Consider the following 14320-nt stretch of genomic DNA (forward strand, 5'->3'; position numbering starts at 1 on the left):
ATAAACAACAATCAGTGGTGACTTAAAAAAAAAAAGTCTAGTTTTTGCATTTTTAAAATATAGATCCACTTCTGCCATGAAATATGTGCTCTGAAGCAATAGAAGTCCTTCTGTGACTTCTCCTGCTCACGCCACTCCACCTGTCCCAATCTTCTGTAGCTGTCCTATAAGGTCCTCTCTGATGCCATTTCCCAAGTACTCCAGTCTTCTCCGAGAGCCCCTTGAATATGATTATGAGGGTGATGATGGAGAAGGAGATGACAACCAACACTAACACACCATGTGGAGGCACTATATTCTAAGCGCTTTATGTGTATTAGCTCATTTAATACCCACAACACCCCCATGAGGTCAGCGCTATTATTCCCATACTAAGAAGAAGAGACTGAGGCACAGAGGCTAAAGGACATGCCCGAGGCCATCCAGCTGTAAATGGCAGAGCTGGGATCTGAATCCAGGCTGGTTCCAGCGCCTAAAGGTTGACATAATGTGTAATCATGCAAACCAGCTTCCTCTTACACTGGCGGTTTTTGCTAATTTTTTCTTCTGTCTCAATTTTGCCTCCCTCAGTAGACTGGAGACTCAATCACATAAGTCACTCTTTACAATTCTCCTATAGCCCTTCCCCACTGATCAACAGAAGTACAGGGAGACATATGAGTTAATACAGTAAAGTACTTAAGATGGTGCCTGTCACTTAATATGTGCTGCATCAATGTGTAGTAGTAATGAGTAGTAGTAATGGTAGTGTTTGTAGTAGTAATTGTATTAGTAGTGGTAGTAATAGTGTTACTAACCCTGAGAAAAGTTTAAGAAATGCCATACTATGTCAATGAAGAGACTGTATTCTGGATGCTTAACACATCATCTAAATTTGCTTATGACTGTTGTAATAACAAGGAGGGTGAAGCTGAGAGTGATGGCAGCCACCATTTAATAAGCACTTTTTATTTTATGAGCCTGCACCATCTTCACAATCATTGGTATGTTTGAGTCCATTGTTGTGGCCACTGTGTATTTTGAGTGCCTTCTAACTTAGGGGGCTCATCTTCCAGCACTATGTCAGATAATATTCTGTTGTGATCCTGTGATCGTTGAGGTTGTGTGTCAACTTGGCTGGGCCATGATTCTCAGTGGTTTGGCAGTCATATGTTGTTGTGATCACTTCCATGATGAGATTTGATATAACATGATCACCTCCATGATGGGATCTGCTATGAGTAGCCAATCAGTTGAAAGGGAGTTTCCTTGGGCGTGTGGCCTGAATTGAATATAAGTGGACATTCTGGCAAGGCTCATGGGCTTTTGCTTGCTCTGGATCCTGCAGCTGGCTCCTGTTCATCTGCCCTCTGGTTCTTGGGACTTGAGCTAGCAGCTTACCTTCAGTCTTGCCTGCTGGTCTTGGAATTTGTCGATCTTCGCAGCCTGTGAGCAAGAGCCCTGCTCTCTGACCTGCTGATATTGGGTTCACCAGCCCCTGCAGCTACATGAATCAGGAGAAGCCTCTATCCTGACCCACGGACTTGAGACATTCCAGCCTCTACAATCGTGTGAACCATTTCCTTAATATAAATCTCTCTATATATATATTTATATGCTTTAGTGGTTTTGCTTCTCTAGAGAACCCAGCCTAAGACAGATACCCAAGGTTTTCATTGGCTAGTTTTCTTCCGGAGCCCTGGTGACGCAGTGGTTAAGAGTTTAGCTGCTAACCAAAAGGTCAGCAGTTTAAATCCACCAGCCGCTCCTTGGAAACCCTATGGGGCAGTTCTACTCTGTCATATAGGGTTGCTGTGAGTAGGAATCAACTCAATGGCAATGGGTAGTTCTCTTCTAGTCTTAGTCTGGAAGCGCTGCTAAAACCTGTCCATCATGCGTGACCCTGCTGGTGTTGAGAAATCATAACACCAGATGTTTCTAAGCTCCATTCCAAGTCAGACTCTGGCTAGGCCTTCCACTCTCCTCCTGGTTTAGCATCCTGAACATGAGCAAGTCCCAAGCCTTCTGAGGTCTGCCTCTCTCCAAAAGGGGCACTGTGCAGGGCTGGGGGGAGGAGGCAAGGGCCAAATGGATTTGTTTGGGGACAAATAGCCCATCATTCCCAGTCTTCCCGCCCGACCTCTCCTCAAGGGTACAGCTTCTCTCCTGAAGATGGTGGCTGATGCACTTTGGAATGACACCTGGTGAGCCTGAAGCCCTCCAGCACTTGAGCTGTGATGCAGGGCATCAGTTCACCTCTCTCTGCCTCAGCCCCTCTGCACCTCTAACCATATCTGGCTCCCTCCATCTTCTCTGCTTGATGACAAGTGCTCCCAACAATTTGGCTGGTGAGGTGGCAGGCCTCCTGTGTGTGTACATAGCCTCTGTCCTCGCTTCCCCAGGCAGCACCTGGAGGATGATGACCAATGAGCTACCCTCCATCCGGGATGCTGCTTCAGCTAGTCCATTCCTCTTCCCCCAGGCATGACCAGCGAGGGCCACATCTAGCTGGATGGTTGGCCATTCTCCTCCCCACTCTCCCTTGGCAAACCCTGGATCCACGACAGGAAGTTCTTTCACTTTCTGAGCTGGGTCTTGGGTGATGACACATCCTGCAGGGCAGGGGCTGTGACTAGTTGTATTGTGGACCTTGGCCTGTGCTGAGCTGGTGCCTGTGATGCAGAGCTGCTGGATATACCCTGGGAAAGGGCAGGGAGGCCCTGGTGGCATCAAGGGAAGTGTCCTGGGAGAGAAGAGGCAGGTGAGGCTGGAATGGCCCCAGAGAAGGCAGCCCCACAGGCCAGGGCCCGCCCTCCTTGTCTCAGAGTTTCAGGACAAGGTCCCACTGGCCAATTAGGAGGGGCATAGGCTGGCACAGTGACAAGCAAGGTTGTTGAGGTCAGAGAGGCCTGGTTTGAATCCTTGCCCAGCCACTTACAGCTGAGTGACCTATGGCCCTCTGTTCTCATTTGTAAAATGGAGGTCATGATAGACCTTGCTGATTTGTTGTGGGGCATGAAAGAAACAAAAGTATGGTAGTCTCCCCTTATCTGCAGGGGATACGTTCCAAGACCGCCTGTGATGCTTGGAACTGTGGATAGTACTGAACCCTGTATATACATACCTATGATAAACTTTAATTTATAAATTAGGTACAGTAAGAGATTAACAACTAGTAATAATTACTAGTAATAATTACTAGTAACTAGTAATAAAATAGAACAATTATAACAATATACTGTAATAAAAGTTACGTGAATGTGGTTCCCAGGCGGGAGAGGGTGGGATAGAGCAGGACGGTGCGAGATTTCATCATACTACTCATTTGATATTTTCGGACAGAGGCTGGCCGGGGGTCACTGTAGTAGAAATGCCTTTTTAAAGGAAGAGCTGGCTACTTTTACATGTGTTATCTCATTTCAACCTCAAGAGGAACCTTGCCAGGTAAAGATTACTTAGATCATGTTGCCAGTGAGGAGTCTGAGGCATGTTAGACCCTTGCACAGGGCCCAGCATGGGCTGTGGGATCTGATCCAGGCCTCTGTCCCCCAAAGCTGTGCTCTTTTCCTGATGCTGCCCAGTTTGCTGTAGGCAGTGGATGGAGGGGTGTTAGAGCTTCTCCTTGGCCCTTGCAAAGCTGCGCCACTTGCCACCCTGACCCCCGGCTACTTCTGCGCCTCCCTCCGTCACCATCTTCTCTTCCCACCTTATCCCAGGTAACTCTGGGGAGGTGGCCCCACTGAACAGTGCAAAAGTGGCACATCATTAGCTGGGAAAGTCACAATGAGCTTCACACAAAAGGGCTGAATACATGTCCCCTCCCTTTATCAGCATGGATGCGGTCACACACAACCCTGATTGGAATGAATTAGGGAACATTTCTTCAAAGCAGTGAACAGATGAGCAAAGACTTGAGTGGCACCCATGTCCCCAAACTGAGCTACTTAACCCACACGTGCTAGGCAGTGGAAGAGTAGATGCAGAAGTCATCAAATCCCCAAACAGAAGGCCTCCAGGGCCAGACAACCCACTGTCACACCTGGATTCAGAGGCTCTGTCCAGTTCTGGCTGGGTGGACTCAGTCCCCCATGCTCCTGAGGTAGGTCAAAAGGAGCTTCAAGGGAATGAAAGAGGATTGAGGGGGTGGAGGGGAGGAGAGACAGAGGAAGAGACAGAGAGGCAGAGGCAGAGAGAGACATGATCCTCAAATTCACAAAAGCAAAGCTCTGTCTCACTGGGACCCTAACAAACTCCAACTACTTTTTGTACAAGGAAAGAGGGTTTCCCCAAAGCTCTGGTGAGGACAGCAGGGTGGTGGCTCCTGGAGGGGACATGGGCCCCAACCTGCAGTGGTACTGTGAGCTCAGTGCCCCCAGGAAGTGCCGACTGGGCTCTCCAAGGTCCTCAGTGCTGGTCTGTCAGAGGACATCTGAGGGAGGGCAGGACCGGTCTTGGCAGCCAGGTGCCAGGCCACAGGGCTGTCGGGCTGTCTGCTTGCTGGGGTATTTTTAGGGTGACCTCCTTTCAGAGCCAAAATGTGAAGATTTTAAATTCTTTTTTCCTGTTACTACTCACTTGGTATGATTCATGAAAAATACCTTTGCTCCAAATTTGTTTGTGCCACCGTGTGGTTTTTAAATAATTAGATATTTAAACACAGACATGTATGTGACCACTCAAACTCAGTTGTTACAACCACATACAGACAAGCAAATCAAATCATAATGCTGTGCTTTGGAGTACCAGGGGACTGCGAGTAGTCCCAGGAGAAAGCCCGAGGGATGTTACAATGACGTCCAAGAGGACCTAGCACAGTGCCAGCAGGGGAGTGCCTCCCTGGCAGCCTGCCTGCCCCGTACATGGTCAACAATCCCAGTCACAGCAGAGGGCTAAGCTGCCCTCTGGGGCAGAAGGTCCAAAGAAGATTCCTTGTTCTCCTCTTCCAGTCACCTTTGCTTGGGAGACCAGGCCACAGCCTAGCAACCCTGAGATCCTTATAGAACAAGCAAGCCTCCTCCTCCGCCTCAGATGCTTCCCTTACCCTTTTTCCTTCCCAGCCACCTCCTGCCACCACAACAATTTCTCCACAAAGCAGAAACAGCTGGGGCTTAAGGTCTGCACTCTGGCTCCACCTCCCTGCTGTCTGACTCCTTCAGGATGCCAGGGCCTCCACTGGCTGCCTTCTCTGCTCTGGGTTAGGCCCAGGGCCACCTGCATACACCCGGCATCTCCCAGAGAAATAAAACAATGATGTTATAAGAATGACAGCAGTGGTAGCATTTACTGGAAACCTACTGTGTGTGTGTACTGGGCTATTATTGCTTTTGGTTTCTGTTAATGGCAGGCAGTATGGTGTAGTGGTTACAAGCACAGCCTGTGTGATTTCGAAAGTTACTGAACTCCTCTGTGCATCCACTTCCTCATCTGTAAGATGGGGCTGCAAAGAGCCTAGTAGTGTCTGCATTAAATGAGAGTATGCATGTAGGCCCTCTGAGTAGATCGGTTAGAAAAGGCATCCCGTCTTCAGGCCGACATGGTCCTTATCACGTGCAGACAGCTCAGTGAGCAGTCCTGATTTGCGCCCCTCACTGAGTCATCTTGTGCAGTGCACATCCAGTATATCTGTTCTTGTGGTCCTGCCCCCAGCTGGGACAGGGCTGGCACAGGGCTGGGAACCTCTTGAAAGAGCACTAGAAGAGTAGCCAGATGGCCTGGATTCCGGGGTTGATAAATCACTCAGAGAGCCTGTCAAGGCCACGACTCCCTCATTCATAAAACGAGCGGATGGGGCAAAATATGCCTAAGACTTCTAACAATGACAATGACAACAGTGACATCATTGTCATCTAAAGAGGAGACCACTGCCACTGACAGAGGGCCATTACCACCCAGCTACTGTCCTAAGTGCTTTTTCTCAGAGCACTAGTTCACTCCATTCTCACTCCCACCTTCCCAGGTAGCGTGAACACCTCATCATATAAAAGGGACAGCTGGATTTCAGAGAGACCCAGCTAGGGAATGCTAGAGCTGGCAAACTCACGATGGAGTCTGAAGCCTACCTCTGCCTCAGCGACACTGTGCTGCATGAGCCCAGGGCAAAAAATCCCCCGCACACAAGGCCAGGCCTTCCCCCACCCAGATCCCCAGCACAAGCCTGAGTCAGGCCATCTCTTCATAGGTCTGCTATGCAGCCCTGCTCTGGGCTCAGGCCCCAGGGCTCTTTTCTCACCTTGCTGGTCACTCAGTCAACACACACTTGGCAGTGTGCCCCATAAGGTGCTCAGCCCCGGGAGGATGCCTACCGTTCATTGTTCAGGGTCATTCTCGGGGGGTCCAGGTTGGGGTTCTCCATGGACTCCATCTGTGGACACCGCAGGAAATAGTAGAGCGTGTGGAGGGCATCGGGGGACCAGGTGATGGGCTGTGGTGGCTGTCGGGCCTGACGGGCGGGGCTGGTGCCTGGACACAGGGGGTGGCGTCCCTGCATGTGGTGCATGGCACGGGAGACCAGGTCACCTGGGGAGGCAGAAAGGGAGGGAGAGAAAAAAGAAAACAAAGTCTAGTACACAGCACACACTCCTCCAAGAATGCTTGTGGCTGAGGAGAACCAGCTCCCTTCACGCTTAATGACTGTTTACCCTGGAGCCAATAGGCGGAGGTTGAAACTGTCACCTAGACACACAATAGCAATTTAATTTCCCTTTCATTTCCAGTCTTAACTTAACAGCTGAATTAAATACTTGGCAGGGCTGGTCTCTGCCAGAACTTATGCTAATGTGGTTTTTTTTTTTCAAACATCCCCAATCTCTCCACCACCCTACAGCTTTCCCTGGCGAACTGACCAAGGGAATCTCAGTCAGCCTCTTCTCCCAGCTCCAAGCTCTGACGAGTCTCCACTGCACTGTTGTGCAAAGTCCCCAGTTACTTCAGCAGAGACGGTACCTCCATCTCCACCACCTTAATTACAACTTCCACCACCACCACCATACATCGAGTGCCCCCTATGTACCAATTTCTCACTTCCTTAGAGATACGATTTAATGTGATCCTTACAACCCCATTATTGTTGTTAGCTGCCGCCAAGTTGGCCCGGACTCTAGGTGATCCCATGCACAATGGAACGAAACACTGCCCGGTCCTGCACCATCCCCATGATTGGTTGTGGATTGGACCATTGTGATCCATAGGACTTTCAATGACTGATTTTTGGAAGTAGATTACCAGGCCTTTTTTTCTCATCTGTCTTAGTCTGGAAGCGCTGCTGAAGCCTATTCAACATCATAGCGACACACAAGCCTCCGTTGACAGACGGGTGGTGGCTGCACATGAGGTGCATTGACTGGGAACCGAACCGGGGGCTCCAGCATGGAAGATGAGCATTCTATCACTGCCCCTTACAGTCTTAGGGGTCAAGAATTATCCACGCTGTACAGATGAAGAAACTGAAGCTTATCCAGTAAAGAAACATTCACTGAGCCCAGGGTGCTGCAGCGAACACCGACGGAGTTAACGAGCCAGGGTTGCGTGGCTAGTAACTGGGGGGAGGGGGGCTAGATTTGAATCCAGGCCTGTTTGACCCCAAAGTTCATAAACTTAACTGTGACCAAGCTGCTGCCCTGCCCTTTTGAAGTCCGTGGGGTCTTCAGGATCCCATATCCTGTGTTGTAGTTCTGCCCAAGTCATGTCTTTTCAATATCCTTCCAGCCAGCCAGGGCAGGAAACCAGGAAATATCCTAACATTGTATGAGGCCACAATGCTGAGAAAGGATGGGCTGAAATAGCCCCAGGCACCTGTGCACCTCCATTCTGGGAAAGGTGGTGCCTGTCCTTTCTTTCTCCTCAAGCCTAAGAACTAAGGGGGAGGGGTCAGCTTCACCTCCACCTGGGGCGACTCCTCACAGATAGCGCTATCCACAGAAAGCCTCCGGACTCAGCTCACCTGAAGGTGGGAGAAACTAGTAGGCTGTAGTCTGGCCAGTGAAGTATCATTAAATAAATGTATGGCAAAACCAATTCATTCATTTATTCAGTTAACCTTTGTTACGTGGCTTCTGTGAGTCTGGTACGGGCCTGTAGGCTCAATTCCTTTGTGTCCCCAGCACCCCACACAGGGTCTACTGCGTAACAGACGCTCAGCAAACATTTGGTGAATGAGTGTAGGAATAGCCTCACATATTCATTTTGCTTTTAAATACAAGCTCTTGGGGGGCTTTATTTTAGCTCACTAGCTGACAAATTCACCTAGGACAGCCACAGCAACTACGCTTGGTTTCCAAGCAGGGACGAAATGATAATTCCTGGAACTGGAGAACTCCACCGGAAAGAGTCTTCCTGATCCCCCACCCCTAGGTCCTTACTCCCTCCCTGTATACTCTGGACTCGGATGCCAAGGTAGCTCAGCTGCCTGGGCTGCACTTCTGGCAAACCAGTGAGTTACTGACACCTGGTCCTATCACCCAAGCCTCTGATTCCATAGGTCTGGGGCAGCACCTGGGCGTCTGAATTTTGTAAAAGTTCCCTCAGTGATTCTAATGTCCAGTTATGTTTGAGAGTCACTAGGTAGGGATAAAATCACAGATTTCAGAGTCAGACACGCCTGGTTTCAAACCATGGCTCTGCTACTTCCTAACTGGGTGGCCTTACATAAATTAACCTATCTGAGCCGCTGTTTCCTTATCTATAAAATGGAAACAATAGCATCTACTGTATAGGCTTTGAGGATTCAAAGAAATAATAAATATAAAGCGCTTAACGCAGTGCTTGGCATAGAGCATGTACTTAGTAAAGGTTAAACAAAACGTTATTATTAGTGTTACTATTACTATTATTATTATTCTATTCTACAGGCCACTTCGTGAGTGCTCTTTCTTCTAGGACCTCTGCCTGCAAGCAAGCATTGCCCCACATTTCCCAGGACAGAAGGTGTCTTAGCCCTGAAATGCCAGATCCCATCCCTGCCCTCTGGGCTTCTGGGTGGTAGAAGCTGGCATCAGCAACCACTAGGCTGACCCATCTCAGGGCAGATAGCGTGAGAGTGCAGCAATTAAGTTGAAACCTGGCTCCGTTTCTCCAGGTCTAAATGTTATAACTTTTGGCAGGACTACAGGACCACAAGAAAGAGAAATGAAATAGTCTGTGATAGCATCAAAGAGAACTCTTGCTGAAATGTCATTTCAAAGGCTCGGCAAGGTAGGTCATTATCATTAATTATTTTTATTGTCGTTTTATTGTTACTGGTATAGAACCCATTGGCAGCACATCTCCAGTCAGAATGCAGGTGAGAAAATCAGGAAAGAAACAGAAGCTCCTCCTAAGCCTTTTCCTAAAAGGAGACCAGGAATGAGACTCCTTGAGGGTTCAGGGAAACAAGGACAGCAGCAGAATGACAGCTGGAGACAGAAAGTTCTTCCCTCCAAGCCCTCCTATGGTCAAAACCAAAAAAACCAAACCCATTGCCGTTGAATCGATTCCAGCTCATAGTGACCCTATGGGACAGAGTAGAACTGCCCGCATAGAGTTTCCAAGGAGGAGCTGGTGGATTCGAACTGCCAACCTTTTGGTCAGCAGCCAAATGCTTAACCACTGTGCCACCAGGGCCTTCTCCTATGGTCAGTGCCTCTCAAAGACCAAAACGACAGAAGCCTGTGGACAACCCTGACCGGGTGTCTAGAAACTTACAGAGCTCTGCAAGCCGAGTTTATCTCCAGAGAAAGCAGCTCACTTTGGATATACTCTCTGGGCTGATTTTTTCCCTCCCTGCCACATTATATTTTCTAGGCTTCATGATAGACATGAAAAGATAGATAAAATCTCATTCAATGGTTACAACCACCCTGTAAAAGACGTATTTCCTTTTTACAAACGAGGAAACAGGCTCATGGAAGTTTAGTGGTCTGTCCCAGTAGCAAAACCAGTAAGTGGATCAGCCAGGGCTTGAACTAGGGTCCCTGTTGCCCAAAGCCACATCCTTGATGCCACACACTATTACTTAAAAAGTGTAGTCTACATTAAATGTACGGTCTGCAGAACTGGGATGGGTCCACAACTGTTCCTGGTTCCCAACAAGTTAAGTTCAGAAATGGAAACCAGTACCCAGTTGCCATTGATTCTGTCTCATGGCAACCCATGTGTGTCACAGCAGAACTGTGCTCCACAGGGTTTTCAATGGCTGATTTTCCAGAAGTAGATCTCCAGGTCTTTCTTCTGAGGCACCTCTGGGTAGACTTAAATCTCTAACCTTTCAGTTAACAGCCAAGTGCGTTAACCATTTGCACCACCCAGAGACTCCCCGGAAATGGAGAGTGAGCCTTAAAAAAAAAAAAAAAGTTTGTAGCAATTTGACACAGTAAGTTTACATCTATCTAATAATAATTTAAAAAATTGGGCTTACATTTTACACATCTTTTACTTCATTTTTTTAGATATTCGTTTTTTTAAAACTTCATTCAAGTAATTTTTTTATTGTGCTTTAGATGAAGGTTTACAGAGCAAATTAGTTCCTCATTAAACAATTAATACACATATTGTTTTGTGGCATTCGTTCCCAACCCCACGACATGTCAACACTCTCACCTTCTTGACCTTGGGTTCCCTGTTACCACCTTTCCTGTCCCCTTCTGCCTTCTCATCCTTGCCCTTGGGCTGGTGTGCCCATTTAGTCTTGTTTTATTTTATGGGGCCTGTCTAATCTTTGGCTGAAGGATGAGCCTCAGGAGTGACATGGTAATGAGTTAAAAGGGTATCAGGGGGCCATACTCTCAGGGTTTCTCCAGTCTCTGTCAGACTATTAAGTCTGGTCTACACATTCATTTTTTATTGCATTTTATAAAATTTTCAGCGTATAAGGGAGTAGGGGTTAAAAATCCCACTGTCCCACGCTATGCTAGGGCTCTTGGTTTAGCACAAGTTTAACACACAGGTTCTTCTGAAACTTCCTTGTACTTGGGACGCAATTGTTTCTAAGCTTGGATGAAACCTCAGTCTGAAGCCTGGAAACACCCACCAGGCATGGAAAAACAAACCCTCTCCCCTTGTTACCCACCAAAGACTTGATCAGAGGTGCTGCAGGTTTCACTCTGCTCTTTCCAAACCTCACTGCCAGCCATCAAATAAAAACAGCAGGCCAGAGTCTGGAATTCAGTGCTGTCTTCAAAATAAGGCCTACAACATCTGGTCACCTTTAGGAAGAAGTGTTTAGTTTATTCTTATTCCCTCCCTTTTAAATGTTGATGGGTGGAGAAGGACAGAGAAAAACACAAGCGCCCAGGCTCCCTGTGCAGCTGGACCTGATACAAGAATGAAACTTCTGAACCGACCTGGCAGGCTGGGCTTGGTGAGGTGCATGGAGTTAATGCAAGTAAAAGTTGGGGTGAACTTTTAGGAACCAAGAACCCAGTGCCAAGTAACACTAGCCTCATTAAGTTCTTTAGTCTCAGGGAGAAAATCTGCAATATCCACCTGCACCTCTGCCTCCTCCCTCCTTCTTTACAGGTTAGCAAAAACCCTGGTTTCAGAGGGCAGGAGCTAGGGCAACTTGGCACATGGTACAGCCTGTTTTGTTGTCTGTGAAAAGATATTAGAGGGATGCTTCTCTTGCCCCAGTGAGTGGCTGGGTCAGGATGTGGGCCAATCCTAGGTGAGTTTTAGGAGACAAACATTGGGTGGGATAGAACTCATTACACATATACATACACATACACACACACACACACACACACACACACACACACACACACACACACAGCATCAGGTATTCTACGTGCAACACACTATTCTAAGTCCTGGGACATAGCTGTGGACAAAAGAGATAAAGTCTCTACTCTCATGAAGCTGACATTCTAGTCAGAGGAAAGATGATAAACTATTTACAAGTAAATATATAACAAATATCAAGCAGTGATAAATGCGTTTTAGTTATCTAGTACTGCTATAATAGAAATGCCACAAGTGGATGGCGTTAACAAACAGAAATTTATTCTCTCACAGTCTAGGAGGCTAGAAGTCTGAATTCAGGGTGCCACCTCCCAGGGAAGGCTTTTTCTCCATGCTGGTTCTGGGGAAAGGTCCTTGTCATCAGTCTTCCCCTGGTCTAGGAGTTTCTCAGTGCAGGGACACCAGGTCCAAAGGACGCGTTGTGCTCCCGGCTCTCCTTTGTTGGTGGTATGAGGTCCCTCTCCTCTCTGCCTGATGATCTCTTTTATATCTCAAAAGAGACTGACTCAAGATACAACCCAATCCTGTAGGTTGAGTCCTGCCTCATTAACACAACTGTCTCTAATACTGCCTCATTAACACCATAGAGTTTAGGATTTACAACACATAGGATAATCACATCAGATCACAAAATGGTAGACAACTACACAATACTGGGAATCATGGCCTAGCCAAATTGACACACATTTTTGGGGGACATAATTCAATCCATAACAAGTGTTTTGAATAAAACCAAAGCCAAAAGAGGGAAGACAGAATAAAACCAAAGCCAAAAGAGGGGAGACAGACTAATGAGGGTGAGGTACTCATTTTGACAGAGAAATCCTGTCTGATAAGGTGCCATTTGGGCAGAGACTTGAAGAAAATGAAGGTGCAATTTATTTGGGTATCTAGGGTGGGGGGAGATGTCACAGGCAGAGGGAATAGCTAGGGCAAGTGAAGTGGTAGAAGACGTGGCCAGGAAGCCGGGGTGGCTGGAGTGTGGTCAACAAGAGTGGTGGGCGATGAAACTAGATCGTATATTGGACCTAAGGTCGTGGTGAGGATTTTGGCATTTACTGAATGAGCTGATTGGGGAAGGGGGCAGGGTGTTGACAAGACGAGTGACATGATCCAGTATGTTTTAAACAGCCTTGGCTTGGGTGAAGTTGGGAGCAGTGGAGGTGGTAAAAGGGGCAAACTAAAACTCTGGGGAAATTTAGAAGGTAGAACCAATAGGACTTGGTTCCTGGGCTGAGTGGTAAGAACAGAATTCCCCTGAAGGAATGTTTTCAATGCTGAGATGCTGCTCCCCTTGTGCTAGACTGTGGACTGTAACGGGCATGGAGGTCACCATGAGAAAAAGCAAAGGTCAGAGTCCCATCTTGACCTTTCCTGCCCTGAGATGCTGGTGGCTGGGCTACTAACAACGTCTAGGAAGCCCATGCCGCTAAGCGATTAAGTGTGTGGCTGCAGAAGCCAGGCACATCAGGAGTCAAGCCCCCGCTCTGACTCTGGGAAATGACATATCTTCCTAAGCCTTGGTTTCCTCATTAGGACACACCTCACCGAGTTGTTCTGAGAAATGAATGAGATAATGTGAATAAGATGCCACGTATGGTGCTGTGCACAAAGTTAGCGCTCAATTAATGCTCAAAAAAGCAAAATTAAACCAAGGTGTTCTCCAGTGGACTGAGAGAGAGTTCAAGGAAACCTAGACTCTTCATGGCCCCAAAGACAGTCTGAGGGGACATCTGTCAGGAGCTGAAACCAAGCCACACCCTGAGCCCACTTCCTGCAGGGCCCCTTACAGGGGGCTGGTGACCCAGGTGGCCATGCCAACCCTGACTGTTGTGATGCAGCCAGGAGACGGAGAGCTGGATCTCACTTTCTCTCCTTGTCCCTGTATGGAACAGCTCTGCGACCCTGAACTAGGCACCCTCATTTCCTATTCTGGGAACGGAGGAGAAGAATGGAGGGAGAGAGGAAGCCACATCCTAAAGAAATAGCAAGGTTTGTTATCACTGTTCAGGGCCCAGAAAATGCAAGGAAATCACAAATGGAGAAGGGTGGAGCGGAGTGACACTCTGTCTCTTCCCATACTGTCTGCCACGACTCTTGGAATATGTCACTGCCCTCCTACTGGCTGTTCTCAAGACAGAAAGAGGGAGAACTAAGGAGGCAGAGTATGTGGGGTGATTTCTCAAATAATTGGGGTAATGAGACGGAGAGACCAGGAGAAGGGTGGAATTTCATGTCTTCTAACGTGCTCGTGAAGCAGCTGTCAAATAGTAATGACCTAGACCAGTAGGTTCAACCTGTGTTCCACAGAATGCTAAGGTCCTGGGAGATGCCCAGGTCCCTGCAGGTCTAGGACTGAGCACTGTAGAGGGGCAGGACCCACCTGACCATGCCCTCTTCCAGCCAGAGTAGCTTTTTTTTTTAAATTGTACTTCAGATGAAGGTTTACAGAGCAAACTAGTTTCTCATTAAACAATTAATACACATATTGTTTTGTGACACTGGTTGTCAACCCCATGACATGTCAACGCTCTCCCCTTCTCAACCTTGGGTTCCGCATTACCAACTTTCCTGTCCCCTCCTGTCTTCCAGTCCTTGCCCCTGGGCCAGTGTGCCCATTTAGTCTCAT

The 14320-nt window shown here is 47.9% G+C and overlaps 1 protein-coding gene across 1 annotated transcript in view; it reads right to left on the reverse strand.

Moving 5' to 3' along the window:
* The window catches only part of ABTB2 (ankyrin repeat and BTB domain containing 2), a 197375-nt gene that overhangs the window by 39144 nt on the left and 143911 nt on the right, over nt 1-14320 (reverse strand). Inside the window, exon 3 of the mRNA XM_004369782.2 lies at nt 6282-6495. Coding sequence (XP_004369839.1) covers nt 6282-6495 — 214 coding nt within the window. The remainder of the gene's footprint in view (nt 1-6281; nt 6496-14320) is intronic.

The sequence above is a fragment of the Trichechus manatus genome, unplaced genomic scaffold (assembly GCF_000243295.1).
Source record: "Trichechus manatus latirostris isolate Lorelei unplaced genomic scaffold, TriManLat1.0 scaffold00006, whole genome shotgun sequence".
Taxonomy (NCBI): Eukaryota; Metazoa; Chordata; class Mammalia; order Sirenia; family Trichechidae; genus Trichechus; species Trichechus manatus.